The sequence below is a fragment of the Drosophila rhopaloa genome, unplaced genomic scaffold, assembly GCF_018152115.1.
Source record: "Drosophila rhopaloa isolate 14029-0021.01 unplaced genomic scaffold, ASM1815211v1 contig_3, whole genome shotgun sequence".
NCBI lineage: Eukaryota > Metazoa > Arthropoda > Insecta > Diptera > Drosophilidae > Drosophila > Drosophila rhopaloa.
The window spans coordinates 2,523,317-2,543,458 of record NW_025335123.1 but is presented as its reverse complement, the minus strand read 5'-3'; the positions used below and the strand labels follow the sequence as shown (position 1 = coordinate 2,543,458).

The 20,142-nt window shown below is 41.9% G+C and overlaps 2 protein-coding genes across 9 annotated transcripts; one reads left to right on the top strand and one right to left on the bottom strand.

Annotated features, from left to right (window-relative positions):
* Positions 1 to 295: 295 nt before the first annotated feature.
* On the top strand, positions 296 to 3,103 carry LOC108049775 (probable ATP-dependent RNA helicase DDX10). Its single transcript, XM_017131093.2, has 2 exons — positions 296 to 774; positions 857 to 3,103. Exons 1-2 carry the CDS (start codon positions 388 to 390, stop codon positions 2,948 to 2,950), a joined length of 2,481 nt encoding a protein of 826 aa, XP_016986582.2. The 5' UTR covers positions 296 to 387; the 3' UTR covers positions 2,951 to 3,103.
* Positions 3,104 to 5,536: 2,433 nt separating this feature from the next.
* On the bottom strand, positions 5,537 to 19,876 carry LOC108049764 (rho GTPase-activating protein 190). 8 transcript variants are annotated; one of them, XM_017131064.2, is made up of 16 exons: positions 19,768 to 19,876; positions 16,399 to 17,691; positions 15,380 to 16,065; positions 13,490 to 14,072; positions 13,046 to 13,224; positions 12,745 to 12,987; positions 12,618 to 12,683; positions 12,031 to 12,156; positions 10,574 to 10,618; positions 9,308 to 9,805; positions 8,235 to 8,468; positions 7,800 to 7,852; positions 7,336 to 7,729; positions 7,137 to 7,268; positions 6,928 to 7,072; positions 5,537 to 6,867 (listed from the first exon to the last, which is right to left on the bottom strand). In XM_017131064.2, exons 2-16 carry the CDS (start codon positions 17,679 to 17,681, stop codon positions 6,669 to 6,671), a joined length of 4,866 nt encoding a protein of 1,621 aa, XP_016986553.1. In that variant the 5' UTR covers positions 17,682 to 17,691; positions 19,768 to 19,876; the 3' UTR covers positions 5,537 to 6,668. The 8 variants fall into 8 exon arrangements, with proteins under 8 accessions (XP_016986553.1, XP_016986556.1, XP_016986555.1 ...); XM_017131067.2 differs by having other exon boundaries at positions 8,244 to 8,468; XM_017131066.2 differs by lacking the exon at positions 19,768 to 19,876 and adding an exon at positions 19,410 to 19,654.
* Positions 19,877 to 20,142: the final 266 nt, after the last annotated feature.

Here is a 20,142-nt window from a genome sequence, read left to right as displayed (position 1 = left end):
GCCAAGGCAACCGAGTCCTGCTACCCCCATAGCCAGTGTTGTTAAATGGCGAAACTGCAACTGTATTTTATTTATGGTCCTTTTGGTATTTTATGGCTTTTTTGAAGAGCAGGAATAAGAGTGGGAGAAAAGTACTTTTAAAACGTTTTGATGGAGTTAAGCCCCCTTAAAAACTCAGCGCTCGGCACTGTTGAATGGTGGCACAAAATTACAGTGTACAACCGAGGACGGTCACACTGATTTATCTATGTGTGGAACTAGATCACATAAATTACAAAAATTCGTGACACGAATTCTAAATTGATTTTGAGTCCACCTCTAATACCAACCGCGTGCAGCTTTCAACCGGGATCGAATCCAATACATTTTGGGCAGTAAACAGAGGGAATGCAGCGCCAGAAACCCAAGGGACCGGGAAGACCGGGTCCGCGATTCAAACCGGGATCCGGCAAAGGCAAGGGAGCAAATGGCGCCCGGGGAAGCGGTGACAACAAGCAGAAGCGTCCACGCCAGGAGTTTAACAAGTCCCGACTGGCCGCCACCGATGCAGAGATTAAAGAACTGCAGAGCAAATACGCGGAAATAGACGCGCCTGCCATTAAGAAGTTTGGACAGTTTCCGCTGTCCAAAAAGACCCAAAAGGCGCTGGCGGAGTCCAAGTTCGTGCATCCCACGCAGGTGCAGCGGGAGAGCATTGGACCTGCGCTGCTGGGCAAGGATGTGCTGGGCGCGGCTGTCACAGGAAGTGGCAAGACTCTGGCCTTCCTCATACCCGTAAGTTCGAAGTTCTTGGATTACCGATTTCCAGGGGAGAAATCACCGAATATAAAGAATATAACGCTGTAATCTTTTGCAGGTTCTAGAGCACCTGTTTATGAACAAATGGTCGCGCACCGATGGCGTTGGCGCCATCATTATCTCGCCCACCCGCGAGCTGGCCTACCAAATTTTTGAGACCCTGAAGAAAGTTGGCAAGCACCATGACTTTTCCGCTGGTCTCATCATCGGCGGGAAGAACCTAAAGTTCGAGCGGACTCGCATGGACCAGTGCAACATCCTCATCTGCACACCGGGCCGCCTGCTGCAGCACATGGACGAGAATCCGCTCTTTAATACGAGCACAATGGAGGTGTTGGTCCTGGACGAAGCCGATCGTTGTTTGGATATGGGTTTCCAAAAGGCACTTAACTCTATTATTGAAAATTTTCCACCGGTGCGTCAAACGCTACTTTTCTCGGCCACGCAAACGAACACGGTGCAGGATTTGGCAAGGCTTAATCTGAAGGATCCAGTCTATGTGGGCTACGGAAAAGCAAAGTCAGGCGAAGAAACCTCTAGCTCCATGAAGGGTCCGAGCACCGCTGTCTTAGCCCTCCCCGAGCTTCTGCAGCAGAGCTATGTGGTGCTGAATCTCGAGGACAAGATCACCATGCTGTGGTCGTTCATTAAGAACCATTTAAAGCAAAAGATCATAGTGTTTGTGTCCAGTTGCAAGCAAGCCAAGTATCTGTACGAGATTTTCTGCAAACTGCGTCCGGGTAGTCCACTGCTGGCTCTTTATGGAACCCTCCATCAGGATCGTCGCATTGCCATCTATGAGGATTTCCTGCGCAAAAGTCACGTGGTAATGTTCTCCACCGATGTGGCCTCACGCGGTCTGGATTTTCCCGCCGTCAACTGGGTGGTGCAGTTGGACTGCCCGGAGGATGTCTCACAGTATATTCATCGAGCGGGTCGCTCTGCGCGGAATAAGACACGCGGCGAGTGTCTTCTGGTACTGACCCCCAGTGAGGAGGAGTATATGATTAGTGCACTCAAGGAGCAGCTGAATGTTAATATCCGCTGTGTACAAATCGATCCAAAGAAACTCTTCTCGCCGCGCGTCAAGATCGAGGCCTTTCTGGCCCAATTTCCCGAACTGAGAGCCACCGCCCAGCGTGCCTTTCTCTCCTACATAAAATCCGTTTTCCTAATGCGCAACAAACGTTTGTTTAATGTCTTTAGCATGGATTTAGATGCATTTGCGCAGTCGCTGGGTCTGGCTGTTACGCCGCGCGTTCCTTTCTTGGAAAAGTTCCTATGGCGGCAGAAACAGATGCAGCAGCAGAAGGAACAGGGTGATGTCCCACCAGTAACCAATCCAGTTCTCACCAAGATGACCAAACAACAGAGCTTTGGCGGCGCTAACGAAGACGAAGATGACAGTGATGACGAAGACTTTATCAAAGTGAAACGTAAGGATCACGATGTCGAAGGAGAACCAGTAGTACTGGACGAGGCCGAGGGCAACGAGGACGAGCCAGAGGGCCCCCTGGTGGTGCCCAAGCGGGAGAAGCTGGTCACCAAGGCCTCGCTGGCTAAGAAGGCCCTGAAGAAGAATCTGCAGGTTAACTCCAAGCTCAAGTTCGATGAGGAGGGCGAAACGGTGGCGGATGATCGCAGTCAAATGAAGGCGCTAAGTGCCAGGCAGCGAACAGAAAACGAAGACGACGACGACGGAGGAATCAATCTGGTGCTGTCCAAGGCACTGCTGACTGAGGAGGATCAGTACGATAAACAGCGATTCCGGGAGCTGGTCAAGAAACGTCACAAACTGCAGAGGGAGAAGCTGCGCAAAAAGACGGAGGAAGCCAAGGGAAGCGACGAGGAGGTGGAGGACCAAGATGCTGATGATGCCGAAAGTGCTGACGGCGATAGTGATCACTCAGTGGACCTCTCCTGGCTGCCAGATCCCGACAAGATCTACAGCAATAAGGCTAATGCTTCAGATCGGGATGCGGTTGTGAAATCTTTATCTGAATCAGAAAAAGGCGATGCAACCGACAATGACGAAGACGACGACGTCGAAGACAGCTCCGATGAGGAGCCCGTCTACAAGAAGTCCAAGCTAACGAATAAGATGACTTTAATGGACACGGAGGCCATTGCGGCCAGTCTTTTGGGTAGCTAAGTTAGGGCTCGACTGTGTGAATAAATTAATGCCAATTATTTCCTAAATAATAATTTGTAATTTAATAGACGTTTTGGTTTATTGATACTAATTTAATGATTTTATAAAGAATTGTACAAATCTACAGCAATTCATTTGTTATAATTTCTAACATTTAAATAGAGATCCAAACATAACCGATTTGAAGTGTGAAAAACAGTCAATTAAATGAAATCCTACTATTGGAATCACGGGGGACGGTCGTCCACTATGTGGACGGTTATAAAACCGAAGAATTAAAAATTGGTTATGATGGTTCCATCAGTTACTTTTATATACCGATAGAGGCATCTTTTAACTAGTACTAATAACTAGACTAAAAAAATTAATTGGTCCGAGAGAAACAGAAAATCTATATAAGTACTGAAATTATTATAATTTTTCCGACATAAAATTTGGTATCAGAATTTATGGATATTAAGGGTGTCAGATTGTCATGATTTGAATTTCTCACCTCGTAGAGAATTTGGTTTTGCCTTTAAAGGCAAATTATTTCAAATATTATATTCTAATCCAAGCCAGATATTGTCTATGACAGTAGACTATCATTGTTCAGCAAATAAGTAAGTTAGGGTTATCCCCAATATTGCATGAATGACAGATGTTTCGGGTCCATACACACCGGTCCACCCTAATGTATATATATGTCGCTAGCCGGAAGTTTCAAAAAGATTACGTGTTTTTAAAAATATATTTAAATTCTGACGAAATTCTTATCTCGTGTATGTATGTGTATGTAAATTCGCCTATTTAAGCGCCTGTTTGAAATTAGTTCAACATAATGAAGTCGAGCTTTAAAGAACTTCGGTCGTTTTTGTTACCAAATGTTCAAAATATTCAGATTATAAACCAATTTGAACTAAAAATCAAATAGAAAATAATAGTTTGTGAAGATCAACCCAAAATCAAATAAGCAAGTCCAGCAGGAACAAAACGCCTTGAGCAATAAATTGACCTGAGGATTAAGAGCAACACCATGTGGATGATCAAAACGCTTGGATATGGAGCAGGCTGCTCCAGAATTTAGGGCCACCGTCTTTAGCTCGTATGATTCTTACTCACTGCCGATCTTAAAATCAGCATAATAATCATTACCATGATTTTAAAATTGGCAGTGACTAAGAGTCTTATGAGCTGAAAACGGAGGGAATAGATTCTGGTGCAGCCGGAGACAACTTATGTATATCTGATAAGAAAAATATAGTTCAGCGCATGACTGGGTAAATATTCACAAGTGATAGCAATTGGCCTTTAAGCTTACCACGCTGTTTTAAATTCTTAATTTACAGTATGCGTAGTGACAAATTTCACGCACATAGGCTGATAAAATATGGACAAACGTTCGGAATTCACTGGTGTGTCTGGACCAATAAACAATTGGGATGTCTTGTGTACCTTCAGAATTAAACAACAATAAAAATTTAAAAGAATACGGCATTTTTAAAAACGAAATAAGGTATTTTAATATGGTGTTAAATTTGCTTAGAATTTAAGCATCCCTGGCACCCCCAGAAAAAAGTCGATTTCCAAATGCTTCACAAATATTTGGAAAATGCCCACAAATTTATTTTTGTTTTGTTTGATTTGATTTCATTATTTTTCTCTCGTCTTTTGGTTGTGACGCCTCCACATCGCAACCAGCCCTTTGGATGTAGCCCAGGAGAAGTGGCCACCATCTGACATGGAGGATCCATGGATCCGGGTTCCGGAGCGTGGGAGTGAGAGGTGGAATGGGGCGAGCGGGACGGGGAGAGTCGCGGCATTCCGCTCGGGAAGAGCGCTTTTGCGGAGTCCCTTTTCCGTTAAAAAGGGGGCGTGGCTGCTTGGCATGGGCGTGGCATAAAATTTGCTTTTAAAAATATCATTACACATCACGTCAATTACAATTTTTTTGTTCGTTTTGTTTTGCATTTTTTTCGGTTCGTTTAGACATATTTGTTTTTTGTTTCAGTTTAGCGTATATAAATAAATGCATACACATATATACGGTAATATATAGACAGTATATATATGTACGTGTACAAATAATGCAATAGACACACATCTATACAAATTATACTATATAATGGTTAAGTTTTTCTTTTCTTTTTCTCTCGTTATTTGTTTTAAATTTTATTTTGAGTGCTTATTTTTTTCTGTTTTTTTTTGGCAACAGATCTCGCGTATATTCTTCCTTTAAGTTTGAGGTCCGTTTCAGACACAAGATACACAATTACATAATTAAGTTTCGGTTTTTATATAAAAAATTAATGCTCAATTACAAGGAATAACACTTAGGCGTATGTTGTCTATAATTTTTTACTTTTTTTTTTGTTTGCCTCTGCCTGTCTGCATTATTTTCTTCAGCTTACCTTTCTTGAATATCTGCTCCTCGTTTTTAGTTAAAATATATGCGTACATGGGTAGAAATTGTATAATTTGTTGTTTTGCTAATTTGATACAGTACACACACACAATTTGTTTTTAGAGAGACAGATAGAGAGAGAGTATTACATTAAGGATTATATGCCTGGTTTATGCAAATATCAATTAGACAATCAGTGGAGATTCGAGTGTGGGGGGAAATTTGAGTTTATTTTCTTCGTTTTTTGTTTTGTGGGAGATTTCCATTGCCGTTTCGTAGTAATTATCATTTTTTGCTTATACGGTAGCTATATAATTATATAGTGTATATCTAGTTGGATGACAAACATACATATACAGACACACACACTGAGATGCACATTTAGTTTAGCTCGAAAATTAGATTTTGCTCGGTTGTTCTTATTGTTTTTTAGAAAGTTTTTTTTTTACTCGGTAGTCCTTTCTCCCTAAGCCTCCTCCTCCTCATCTACTTTCTCCTACGCTAGACACACAGACATTTAGTGGTATTTAAATATATATTATATATCTAGCATTATCGCTATTTTGTTTATATGGAAATTTGTTTGCTGATCGCGCATTATTTTTAACATACAATTACAATTACATTTATAACATACACAGATACACAGTAAATTTTATTTAACCATCTTCATACTAGATATCTCTTCATGCGCCCATCTAATTCTTGGTTTTTTTTTGTGCGTTGTCGCTGGCGCCCCCGCCCCGCCCCTTTTGATGGGAGGGGCAAGTGTGGGTGGTGGATGGAAAAAGAGGAGTCGACGATGTGGGCGGAGGGGCGGGGTCTGGGGGGCGGCGAGGGGAGGTCTCACTCAATGGATTCAACGACAAAGGACGCACCATACAGAGAAAATACTTGACGCGTTTACATATATCACGGAAACACAACAAAGCCATCGATACAAAATATATATTGTATATATAAAAAATAAATATACCCTACTTAGCCAAGTTCTGTTGTCTCGCTCGCACACACAATCACTAATCACACACTGCACACAATAGACCCACGTATATTATATACTATTATAAATATGTATATGCCTGGCTGCTGATCCTCATTTGAATGAATCGATCGATCGATGGGCTGCCTCCTGCTAACGCTTCCTGCCTCCTTCTCCTTCCTATGGCTATTACTAAAATGCTCTTTAGATCACCCAAAAAACACAAAGCACACATGGCACTGGCGCCCACATTCATACACAAACGCACATTGAATCTAACTATCTCGTTTTGGCTTCGCGTCCGGCGGTCAAGTAGAAGTCCAAGTGTGCCATGGCCTGGCGGGGATCTAGGCCTAGACCATGACAAAAGCGTCCTTGCCGCAGAACAGATACGGGAACTGGTCAATCATTGTCTGGACAATGTCCTCCAGGTATGGACGCAGCTGCTCGAAGTGGCCCATGTCGGTGAAGTCGATGGGTATGAGTGTGGGCCACCAGCAGATGGCCAAGTTCTTGCTGTCCATGCTATTAAGCTTTGAGTTGTCCGACACACTGTAGAAAATGTACATTAAAGAATGAAATAATTAGGAATCGGTATTTGCTCGAACTTACTGCACGAAGTGCTGGAATATGTATTTGAGTATGGCAAAGTTGATGGGCGGCAGCTTTTGCAGCAGCGATTTTAAAGCTATCAAGCGACAACTCCGGTCCGTTTTGACCTCCACATTCAGTTTGGAGTTGCCCACGCCGCGGGAACCTGCAAAATATAAAATATAATTATTAAAAAGGCCCGAAAGGAGTAACTCTTAGCTGCTATATACCGGCAATCTCCTCCAGCTCCTTAATTATGTCCTTGCTAAACAGCGGCGGCAGACGTTTGGAGAAAAAGTCCTTCAGTGCCGTGGCCACTGCGTTGACGGGAATGTCCAACGCATCAATCTCAGTGTTAGTATCTGCACAGATTTTAAAATATTAACACGACTCCCCTAGTTAGACTATGAGTTTTTATGGCAATCATACCGTCTTCAAATCGCTGGAAGAGCATGTCGACGTGTGCCCTGCTTCCGGGTACCCGATAAATGCCCTCGGAATCCAGACCCTCCTTCTCTATGAACTCCACGCACTTGTTGAGGAAGATGGGGATCTCACCCTGTTCGGAGCTAATCATCAGCTTGCCAAACTGCGCCTCTGCGGATTCAACTAGGCCCTTGGCATTTTGTTTGAGCTTGCGCTTGAGCTTCTTTTCCTGTTCCTTCTCCTTCTCCTGAAGCTTACGCAGTCTGGCCGTTTCCTCCTTGATGCGTCGCTTCTCCAGCTTCTCAAAGTCCTTCAAGCACTTGGGGTTCATGTTGTATTCGGGCAAATTCTCCGATCCGAAGATACCAGCAGCTGCCAGCTCCGGCACCATGGAATACTGTATGGCGAAAGGGAATATTGTAACGTGAAGTTGTAGAAAAGTGTTATTTATTCAATGGAGAACTTACCTCTGGCGACTTATCGCTTTTCATAAACTCCGGAACGCCGGTTTCGGTTTTCTCTGTGGTAATTCAAAGAAAATACAAGGCATAATCGAATTTAATTTTATTAAGTTAAGTTGAAATTATTAATTTATAAAAAGTCAAGAATTTGTAAGAAAAACTATGGATTTGGCTGTGATAAAAATGGATTTTCTTTTTAAGTTGAAAATAATTTTTTATTTACAATTTCTTAATGAAAGCTATTTGTAAAAGGTGCAGCTGCCGCCTGACAGAATATGAATTGTTCAGTTGTCACTGCTGCTCCGATTACAAATATTGCAAAGAATTGAGGGGAAAATCAAAGATACAGATACAGTTTCCCAGCTTCCCGTAAAGGCCCTAGCCCCTGGGAAAAGGACCAGGAAGCAGTGCAAAATAAAACACAAGAAACACGACACATACTTTTCTCACCTGGCCCGCCGCCGCCAACTGCCATTCGCTGATAGTGCAGCGGAATCTCCGGAGGACTCACATAGGAGCCGAACGGAGGAACACGCGGCGTTTGGACCGGGATGGCCACCTTCTTTTTCTTCTGCTTCTTGGCGGCCACCGGCTTCTTGCTGGCCTTATAGTATGCATTCTGCTGGCGCACACGTCGCTCAGTTGAACTGGCACAGCTATCCGATTCGGTACAGTCTGCGGATGAAATGGTAGATCGGTATGAGTAAGGGGTTCTTCTTGGGTCAGGGCTTTTCGCGGTGGCGCGGGGTGAGAGGTGGTGCAAAGAGGAGCAAGGGGACACAGAAGACAATGCTTTGGTCGAGATTCGATGATTTGTTTTCTTACCACCAAAAGGAAGTTGATCTTAACATGGCAATCGCAACGAAATGTCTGGAGCAAGCCTGAAGCTAGTGTTATCAAACATGTGAACATAATTTATAAAATTCGATGTTTTTATCTAACAATTTTAAGACAAATCGTATTTTGTACAACACATTTAATTCAATAAAAAAAAAAAAAAAGCTTGTAAAAAAAAATTATGTTACATTTTAGGAACTTTAATTCTTTAATTCCATAATTTCAAATACGGTAGTTTTGTTATAAGCTGTATGAAACATTTTAGTTTAGGATGAGCAAGTTGGTTTAAGATGCCGTTAAATATACTTTCTGTGCAACGCCTGCTACAAATTTGGAAGTTTTTATAAAATTTACCTACGGTTTCTGAGGTTACAAAAGTTCTACAGAATACATACAAACTACTACTCATTCAAAAATCGTCACAAAACAACCGCAAAATATATATACTAATTTATATATTTCTTATGGTTTTTTTTAAATACTTTCTTTATCCTAAAACTTTTGACTAGTATTATTGCTCACATATATAATTACAATTTGTTAACATCAACAGTTCATGTGGTTTTTGTTTTTGGTTTTCTGTGCAGGGTGAGTGATTTGGGTGAGTTATTGGGCGAGAGAAGGTTAGTCCTAGCGAACCGATGATGCCCTGCCAATCCTGTTCCCGGCATCAATACCTTCGTTTTCGTAGATCTGCTCGTACTCGGCCAGCTCCTCGGAATCTTCATCCTCGCCATCCAACTGGGCATGGTCATAGCGCTTCCCATCCTTGTCGCTCGGGTCCAGATATGAATCCGCCATGCTGCCACTGCCGGTGCCCAATCCCAAGCCGAGCCCAGTGCTACCCGATCCCGACCCAGATCCCGAGCCCGAACCGGAGCCGGTAAAATTCATCTTGGCCACCGCATCGCTGACCAGCTGGAAGTTTTTCATGTTGAGCTTGCCCGGCTGCTGGGTGGGCAGGGTGAAAGTGGAGGAGCTCATAACTGGGCAATTGCGACTGGGCGTCTCGCCCACCTTCAGAGTTTGGCTGGGTCCCTTCGGGCGAATCTTGTTCAGATTGGAGTCGATGTGCCGGCGACCGGTGGTGTAGGCATGTGTCGATCCGCTGAAGTTATTCCAAATTGAGTTCTTGTTCATGTTGCGTCGCCCGTCGCATTTGTCCTCCAGCCACTCTAAAAAAGGTTAGCCACGCGGGGAGAGAAGCAGAGATTCACAATTAGCCCAATCGCAGGTGATTCCCTTCGGGGGACTTCTCAAACTATAACTGGTATTGCTAACGGTGGACATCCGTCTGCGGCACAACTTCTTAAAACAAAAAAAACTTAATACAAAACAATTCTAGTAAATATTTAAATCTGCTCTATTACGTCATGTTTATAAGCTGTATTTACTTTTATATAAGCTGTTATCAGACTAATTTTGTGATGCGTATGAGCAATACAAATAATATATACAGATTACTAATTCATTATAAATCAGTCGAATTCAAAATACAAAAAGATGTACACATTGAAATTAATATACTGCGGATGAAGTATTTTTTTAGTAATAAATAAAAATTTCTTCTTTATATTTTTCTTTACTTTAAATATTATATTTAAGAAACTCATTTATTTAGTATTTCTAGTCTGAAAAATAGATGCTTTACCAATATTTAGATTCAACAAAGTTATGTAAACTTTGTTGGCAAACAAGAATTCTAACCCATTTTTTTTCTCTAACAAAAAATAATTCAATAATTCATAAGAAGTTATGCTATAAACCAATATCCTCCGTATTCATTGGTAAAAATAGGGAAAGTACAGGGGCAGACATCAAAATAAACTCAAGTGACTCGTGCCGGGGGAATGGGGTTTATTTTCAGGCAGTGCTTCGGTTGCAATTGCAATAAAAAAGAGCTAAAACTAATGACTGCAACTAAAGTGGATCGTGAGAATAACCTGCATCGTGGGTGGCCAGTGAATCCTTGGACCCGCTAACATCCGCTGCTTGTCGGGAAACGAGAAAAACGAAAGCAAACACACGCAATTTATCAGATTTGAAAAAAGATTTAAACTCCGACGAGGTATTCACAAAAAAAAAAACAGAGAGAGCAAAGCAAAAGGAGAACATGGGTAACAGCAAACGAACGAAACATCTGTACAATCGATTCCCATCGATGTTGGGCTTTGGATTTTTTTGGTTGGGTCGTGGGACCATGGGACCATGGAGATATAGAATATATATATATACATATACAGCTTTACTGGCAGACAGTACGGGCTCACGAAACCGAAGAGTTTACGGAAACCAAGGAGTAAACACAGCAAAGAAAAAAGGGTGGAGCAGGTGGACACATTCAGGTGGTGGGGATAACGGAAGTGGATTGATTGAGATCCTCTGGCCATATCTGGTGAGATATCCTTGCAAAGACCCTTTTCTGTTCTACCAAGTAAGAAATTTGAGCTTTAATTGGGGGAAGGCTTTTTGGCTTAGAACAAACGTATAACTTTGCTTTTTTGTTCAAGAGATTTCAAAGAACCAATTTCAAATATTGTTTAAAAATACAAAAAAAAACCTTCAACCCATAGAAAGCCCAATTATATTAAAAAAAAAATTTTAAGAAAAAGAAGTCCTGTCTATTGCTTAAAAAATATATATCCTTAAAGTTATAGAAGTGGGAGCGACGTTTTTATCATGTAGAAAGTGTTTGCCTAGTTTGAAACTAATTTAACAAGTTTTATAATGTCCGTTAGTACCTACATAAATGTAGTACTTTTTTTATCCGGCACATGGAGCAATGTAAGTTTAAAGTTCATTTAAAAAATGGCTCTGGGAATTTTCTAAATACATTTTTCAAATAAGACCTTAGAATATATTAACATGTTTCTATTCGGATAGTTTTGTTAAAAAAAACTGTTTTAAAAATGTAAAGGCATCGGCTTTGTAATAAATATTTATCAATATATACTTGAAATCAAAAAACTAAAATTACCGAAATTAGTTTATTTAATTATTGAAACATAAGAAAACAACTTTTTATAAATATATATTACAAATTATTTACAATATGTACGAATCAAGCCATCATAGTTCAAGCCTATTCGCCTCCTAAGTGATTTTACTTCAACTTGTTTTTAAGGTTTTTAAACCCGAGAATATGGACAAATCGCCGATAGCTTTCTCTTTGAGAATATCGCCAGGTTTAGCCAAAATTGAGGATTCAAAGAGGGAAGAGAAAAGGTTCAGGAGTGAGAGGGCTGTGAAGTTTCGTTGGTGTTTTTTGAGTGATTACAAAAAACCATACAAATAAACAAAAAAAAAACTCTAAAGGATGATAACGAGATAGAGAGAGACAGATATAGATAAGAGATATAAACGAGAATATAGGAGAAATATATTCAAATAGTTAGATTACATGTTATTTCTTCCAAACTTGATTCTGAAGCCGAAACGAATTGACTCTTATATGTGCATGTAATGAGCTGATGATCTGGAGGGGCTGGCTCTGGAGGAGTTGTTGGAGGAGGGAATATCTGGAATCCTTATATATTTTCGTTTTGTTTTTTTTTTGATTGAGTATTGTTTGTTTGAGAGCAAATAATTTGATTTGCAATAGGCAAAACGACAACAACAAATACACACACAGAGATAAATCGATAAAAAATGGTTAAGGTTAATCGTTAATTAATAATGATCATTATAGAGTATATATAGATATGGCGCATATAGGTATGGTATGGCATGGTAATGGCATGATCTCGATCTCCACGAGTTGGCGATGGAATGGGTGAGTGAAATGAATGGTTGGATGATGAAATGGGTGAATAATCATACATGGATATATATATCGTATATGGGTATGTAAAATATATATATAGTTCATTGGCTATGTAGCACGAATTCTGAATGAGTTTGGTTTCTTTCTGTTTTCGGTTTTGGATTAGCTCTACGTGGGGGCTTTTGGCTTGGTCGTTTAGAATCAGTGGCCAGCATGAAACTTACTTTGATGCAGGTGCTTGGGTTTTTCGTTGTCATCGTAGATTTCATCTAATGATATATCTCTTTCTTCTGCAAATTGAAAACGTAACGATTAAGAGGTCTTTAGGGCATTCCGAATCGATATGCCTACCATTTAATGAGTTAAGAGATCGGGTAGGAAGCATTTCGTAATTTTCACTGCCGGAACCATCGGTCCCCAATGTATTGGACAGCATGTAGCTCTCGTGACGCGGCGGCGGACGTGGCATCTGGTTAACCGAGTTCTCCAGTGTGCCCTCGCCCGAATCCAAAGTAATTGACTCCTCCACATGCAGATTCTCCACCTCGTACTTGTTGTCCCAGGCTGTCTTCAGGAATGGGTTATAGAACGCAACTGTAAATGGACAATTAAGTTAAGTTCAAATATCGAATTTGTTCTTAGATTCACTTACACTTGACATACTGATCTGCCGAAAAGGTCATGAAGCTGCCCTTAAAGCGATCGGCCACTGCATTGCCCTCGGTGATCAGAAACTGGCAAATATCGCTGTTGAAGAAGGCATTCACGCCCCCGCTCTCTGTCACCGCGATGATCTGCAATGGAATATTGGCGTTCTGGGCTGCTAGAATGCTAAACACATGGAACATAGGAAACAAATTAGTCAGACCCTTGAAAAAATTGTATACTTATTAAAATGTATTCAGTAGTTTGTCGACGAAGTGTAATTTAAAGGTGAAGTATATTTTAAAGTATGTACAAAAAATCGATGGAGCTGTCGTACGGGACAAAAAAAGGGGGTGCTTTTAATAGACAACCAATCAAATGCTAATTTTATAGATTCCTGGGGCATCATTTCAATGCGACTAATAAAACTTTAAAAACTAGTACAACTTACCTAAAATTTGCCAATGAGGATCGACGCTTGGCCGAGTAAAAGTAAATATAGCCATGGATTAGCTCATCGCGGTACTGGCTAGTGCCGTGATACGAGGACAGGATGAACTCGACCCGCCGCTTGGCATCGCCAATAAAGACGTCGACGATGATGGAATGTTCGCTGGCCTTGACCAGCGTAGATTCCGCGACCAGCGGCTGGACAATGTTTTCGATGTCGTACTGATCGCCACAGAAGATGCAGCACAGGATTCGCAGGTCCGTATGGTTGGAGGGATAAGGCTCGTAGCTCTTCATTTCGGTCAGCTTTAGCGACAGGATGACGATGTTGAGTATATCGTAGACGTACTTCTGGTGGTTCTGCGTATGATCGATAAAGTCGCAGTGCAACATCTCCGACAAGCGCATGCCCTCGTTGCGCAAATACTCCACCTCGTTTTCCTTCAGATCCTGCGGCTGGTAAACCAGCACTATAGGCAGGTTCTCGAATTTGTCCTCTAGCTCCAGATTGCAGAGCAGCGTGCGCTCCAAGTTATCCTTGAGCGTCTCAAAAGATTGCTGGTTGGAGTACACGCAAATGAGGCCTGAAAAATAACATATATATAAAAAAAGAATTGAAATAAGTAAACGAAATTTCAATTTTAGCTATTTCCCTGTTAATTGAATATGTTTGTGATAAATCTGCCCAATATGATTTGTTTTTTTAATACTGAAATGTAAATTCTTATTTAAGAATAGCCATTGAAACATTGTTAATGTTAGGATGGATTACTGAATCTATGTTAAATTGAATTAATTGCCAACCTTAATTCACCAATTTTAAAAAGAATGAATATTCTGAATGTTTAAAAAATATTGGTTGTAGGGGCAAACATGTGGGTGTGGTCAATCGCTATGAAAAGATGGTTATGTTACGTGATATTTTTATTATGTCTAAGGTAATGTTTATACCCGTTACTCGTAGAGTAAAAGGGTATATTGTATTCGTGCAAAAGTATGTAACAGCTAGAAGGAAGCGTTTCCGACCCTATAAAGTATATATATTCTTGATCAGGGTCACTAGCCGAGTCGATATAGCCATGTCCGTCTGTCCGTCTGTCTGTCCGTCTGTCCGTCTGTCCGTCTGTCCGTCTGTCTGTCCGTATGAACGCTGAGATCTCGGAAACTATAAAAGCTAGAAGATTGGCATTTTGCAAGCAGATTCTAGGAGTTCCTACGCAGCGCAAGTTTGTTTCAAAAAGGTGCCACGCCCCCTTTAACGCCCACAATCGCTTATATACGATTTTAAAAATTTAAATATTTCGGAAAAGTAAAAATGCAGTTTTATTGTGTTTATCAATACCTATCGAAATGTAGAAGAAATTTTTCAAATCGGACCATTCGTTAAAAAGTTATGCGTGATCAAAGTTTCTATCTCCATCTCCCTCGCACTCCCTTTACCTGAGTAACGGGTATCTGATAGTCGGGGCACCCGACTATAGCGTTCTTTCTTGTTTTACGTGTATATTTTCATTAAAAAAATACTTTAATAATTTGACTAAACAAATTGAGTAAATTTTTATTTCATTTTGCCATTCATTTAAAACTAATATTTTTTAAAAATTATACTTTGAATTTATAAAATCACTAGTAGCATTTAAATTTTGTCTTATTTACAAATCTCATTCTCATTCCGCAAAAAACAATTATCAATCACAAATTAGTAATTCATAATCGAAAACCTGTGAGTAAGCAAAATGATATCATTTGTCGTTAATAGATGTACACTGTTGGTCTGTTGAAATGTTAAATCTTTGTTGCATAGTGAGCAACAGGGCAATTAACTGCAATTAAGTGAGCAACGTTTGCTCGTTATAAGGTACAACCCCTTTCAATGAAACCCCAATCTTACCACTTGAGTAGACATCGATGGCCTTGAAGGCCTCCATGTCGCCGTTGGCAATTCGGTAGTTGAGATAATAAGTCTGGTTCTCGTAGATGTACTCGCCCTTGCTCCCAGTGCAGATGCGAATGTCGTTGAGCAAATCGCTGGCCAGGTGCTCGGAGCCCACGATCAGCAGATTGAGCGTGCGGTCATTGCCGCTGCCGGAATTCTTCCAACCACCACCGCTGCTGGGCGTTTTGTGGTTACTAGCAGACTTGTCGGATAAGACCTCCTCAATTAGGCTATCCACGCAGTTGTAGAAAAACGGGCAGTGATCGCGGATTGGGCAGTGGATGAAGCGCAGGTGCTGGACGAGCATCACCCGACGCTCCTGGTCCAATCGGTCGAGCATCTTGTAGCGCGAGTCCTCCTGGATGACATCGGTGATTTGGCGGACATCTTCCTGCGTGATATTGTCCACGTTCTTGAATTGAAGAAAGTATTGAGCATGCTCCAGTAGTAACTCCACGAAGTTCTGCTTGCTCTTCTCGATGATCTCGTCCTGGTGGATATCATAGATCTGCTGGCAATCGTGTTCCGAGAGCGCCTCAAAGCATTCGCGGCCCATGAAAAGGACACGCACCTCGGAAAGCTGCTTGCCGGGAGTCACAAAGCCCGACTCCTCCAACAGCATTTTGAATTGCTGCTTCCATCTGGGAAGAGGAAGAAAAGAGGAAGGTTTTATATGGGTTTAAAATAACAATATTGGAAATAGGGAGCCATATTAAGAATTTTATCAGGGGTGCTAAAGAAATGTTTCTACATTTAACTTAAAATAAAGACGATAAAACAGACCATAAATCAATAAGCTTGTGTTTTTAGTAGTTTAATTAAGCTTAATATTTTCCTTTATCTAAAAATATTATTAATGTCATTATTAATATACATAAGGAGCGTTTCAAGTAGGCGGGCTAGAGTAATGTCTAGATTAAATACCCAAATTTATGTAATCTACCATTTTTGCTACGCCAAACTACTAGACTTACCCGATCTTCTTCTTGTCCTGCTGCACCGAGTTCAAGTAATTACGGAATACAGTCTCCGCCTCAGAAGTCTCCAGCACATCGAATGGAATGCGCGCCTCATCCTCCGCCTCGTCCATGTCAACCAGCTCCGTCCATGAGGCCTGCGGGCACTCAAAGAAGTACTGCTCGAACTCAATGTGATTTTGCAGAAAATTTCTGGCACACTCCCACGCATCGTCATCGCTTATATTTAATGCCCCAATGTCCGGCAGGAGGTATTCCAGGGCCAGAGCGAACTTGTCCAAATACTGATGCAGCTTTTTGTTGAGATGATCGTCGCGCAGCTTCTTCATGTGCCGCCGGAAAAGCTTCTGGCCGGCCTCGTGGCCAAAGATGTTGAGGAACTCGTTCCACTCGCGGTACTGTGACAGCATCTTGGAGCCCTGCGACCACAGGATATGGTAGTCGGTGATCTGGTTGCGAATTAGTCGCGTTACCGCCTCCGATCGTGTGTCCAGGAGTTCCTTACGCGACTTGGCTGACTCTTGGTAGGAGATGATTTTGACTCGGTTTTTAACCTTGTCGATCATCTGGGCAAGCAGGAGAAAGGCCAAATCGATGTTGATGCTCTCGTGGGCCGACGTCTCAATCAACTGCACGGTGCTCTTGTAATCTTTTCGCTGGCTTATCTTCTCCGCCTCGCGAACATACAACTCATACGCGTCGTCGTTCTTCGTGGTTACTAGCACCAGTGGCTTCTTGTTCTTCAGTATGGTAGCGATGACATTCTGCACGAACTCCACCTGTTTCTCCACACTGCGATTGGGCACTGGACTCACGTCGAAGACGACAACAAAGCCATCGATACTGAGTCGGCCATCGGGCATCACCTTCTGTTCGTACTCCTTCTCTATGCCCAACTGATTCTTGCATATGTACATAAGCTTCTCCGCAGAGAAAACCTTGGTGGCCGTGCACCGCTTTGAATACGGATCCATCTTTCCCACCTTAAAGGCTTGGAAGGTGGAATCGTCCATGAACTCCGTCTGCTCGATGATGTTAAACTGGTACTCGACTCCCTCGTCCGTCGTCTTGCGCACATCGCCCCAGTAGAGGAAGTGGTCGTTGTTCACGATCCTGCCACTGAAGTCGCTCTGGCTCAGCACTGATATGTGATCGATGAAGTAGTCGTCGGCCATCGGGCGCATGAATCTGTTGCACAGGCATGACTTGCCAACACCCACCTGGCCGCGGTCCTTTTCGGTCCCGGATAGTCCAATGACCGAGATGTTAAACTGACGCATCTTGACGTACCTGGAAGAAGACAAATGCAAAAATGGGATAACCTTGTGCATATATGCATCCAAAGAAGGTTAACTATGTTTTTTAAGATACCAACTTAATTATTTGCGGTATTGAATTGCACACAAAGCCGATATCTCAACACTTTAGGTCAAATTATACCATAGAAAACTGTCTAAGGGATCTCTAACGTCGGAGATTATAAGAGTGAAATTAAAGGAAAACAAGATTGTTTTTTCACAAATACGATCATAGTTATATTTAAAAACTAGTATTTGTATTTGGTGTAAGCGACATGAAATAATCTCTTGCCCTTTAAAGGACAGCCTATTAACTCATATTTTTATAGTTTCACATAAGGTCGTCAATTTTTGGACGATTCCGTTAGAACGATGTTAGAAAGCAGTATCAAATTAAGATTTTAGAAGAACCTATTTTATATCACTATATAATATGATAAGAAATGATCTATTTTTTAAACAACCTTTTAGTTTTTCCGGGTTTCGTAGAAAACATCAATTTATGTCTGTTTTTTACGGAAAATGGTTTGCTTATGATGCCATCCAATGGCTATTATCCAAGATAACCTTGTACAAGATTTGAGTTGGAGAATAGCCGCGTCTCCCCTCAACCCCTGGTCCATGTGGCCGCTGGACCTTCACATTTCGCACACTTTTCGCCAGTCTAGGACTTCGTCATGGGTTTCTTTCAGCTTCAACTACGCAGTTACGGATACATCCACGGATTGGGGGTCCAAAAACACGAGAGAGAGAGAGCGAGAAATTGGCTGCTGCGGTGTGACAAAAAAAAACGCGAAAGCAATTTTCTTTTGCCGGCGGTAAGCGAAAATCTTTCCATGTGAGTTTTGGCTAACCAATTTCCTTGATTTGATTTCACAACTATTTGAAAGGCTTTGTTTTACCTGGTTTTGTATTTTTATGGTTAGTTTTTACAACATTTTCGGCAAGTAGGGAAAGTCAGTCTGCAACAAATCCTTTTTCCGTCCTGACTGTGACGGCTGCTCTGCCGCTGCGCTGCTTTCGAGCTGCTGCTGCTGCAAACGACGGCGCAACTCTTCAAGGCTGGAACGCTCCAGAGAGAGTGGAAAGCCAACGGAAGAGAGAGCGCGAGAGAGAGCGGCGCTGTCGCTGTCGTGGGTGGATGTAGATGTTTGTTGTTGCCAGTGCACTCCCGTTTGTTGCTGTTATCCTAGTAAACGACTGACGAGTGGGAGTGCAAGTGTGTGGCAGCCTCAATAAGAGTGGAAATAATAAATTCCCCACTGGGCTTTAATTGAGTTTTTCCGGCTCACACACACACATGTTTAGCAAGTGCAGTGTAAGCAGCGCAGAAGCGAAATTGGAGCTGCAACAGATTTCCTGTACATTCCCGGGCTGCACAACAACAAAAGTACGGGGAAGAGAGGCGATCCAATGATAACAACAACGACAAAGACAAAAAGGGAAGGCACACAGTTATTGTTGCTTGTCGAAAGGAAGGAGAGGGAGGACAAGAGTGGAGAAGTGGGGGTGGATGTGGGGGTACTACAAGTGCAACGGTACAATTACAACGGGTGGGGCGGGAGAGAGACGGCGAGAGAATAACAATTTTTTGGAAATTCAGATTTGTTGCAGAAAAGAAAAACACTGTTGCCGCATCCGTCTAGCCATCCCGCTCTAACGCGCACACTCCAACTATCACGGCATCTCGCTCTGTGTGTGGACAATTACCTGCAGCTGCGCACAAAGAATTTAAGTTTAATCCGCTTCGGAGACACTTTTCTTTAAGCCTGTGTTTCTTGGGTTTTCCAGCCAGCCACTTAACAAAATACTTAACAAATGCCACTTGTATTTGCTTTAATTATTTTTCCCACCACGGAAACTCTCACTCACTCGCGCACACAAATACACAGAGGAGGGAGAGAGCGAGAGGAGAGCAGCGCGTATACAACGTATACAAAAGAAGACAATTACGAATCAGCATCGTAAAACGCACACTGGAAAAGGAGTCGAAAAAGTCATGATTCCGAGTTAAAAACGCGTAACTCCAACCCAACCGATTCTCAAGTCGCGTACGCACGCTACTCACAATTATTCCACTTGCACTCCAATGCGTGGTTCGAATTTACAATGTTAGTACGAGTAATTCACATCCGAGCTTTAGTTTAACAACAACAAAAATTAGAGCCGGAACACAAATCGATAGATACTATCGCAAGGGTACTACCAGATCGGGTATATCGTCAATCGATTCATAGGGCGTTGCCAGACTACCACGGCTTGTTTTATTACACTAATGTGTACTTGCTTATTTGGGATTTTGTCCTCGCTAACGAATTTAGTAGCTTTGACACAAGCCATTTGGCGAATGAACAGAACTTTATTAAGTGTTATGTGAAATAATTTTTTTATTAGATCAAATAATAAGTTGTGGTTGAACGATATTGGACATCATTGACGGACT

What these genes read in the sequence shown, in the direction of transcription:
- LOC108049775 (XM_017131093.2), top strand. Translation starts at nt 388, where the DNA reads ATGCAGCGCCAGAAACCCAAGGGACCGGGAAGACCGGGTCCGCGATTC. An exon ending in CTCTGGCCTTCCTCATACCC is followed by an intron (nt 775 to 856) that starts GTAAGTTCGAAG and finishes AATCTTTTGCAG; the next exon opens with GTTCTAGAGCACCTGTTTAT.
- LOC108049764 (XM_017131064.2), bottom strand. Translation starts at nt 17,681, where the DNA reads ATGCGTCAGTTTAACATCTCGGTCATTGGACTATCCGGGACCGAAAAG. An exon ending in CAGGACAAGAAGAAGATCGG is followed by an intron (nt 16,066 to 16,398) that starts GTAAGTCTAGTA and finishes TCCTCTTCCCAG; the next exon opens with ATGGAAGCAGCAATTCAAAA. An exon ending in GGCAGATCAGTATGTCAAGT is followed by an intron (nt 12,988 to 13,045) that starts GTAAGTGAATCT and finishes GTCCATTTACAG; the next exon opens with TTGCGTTCTATAACCCATTC.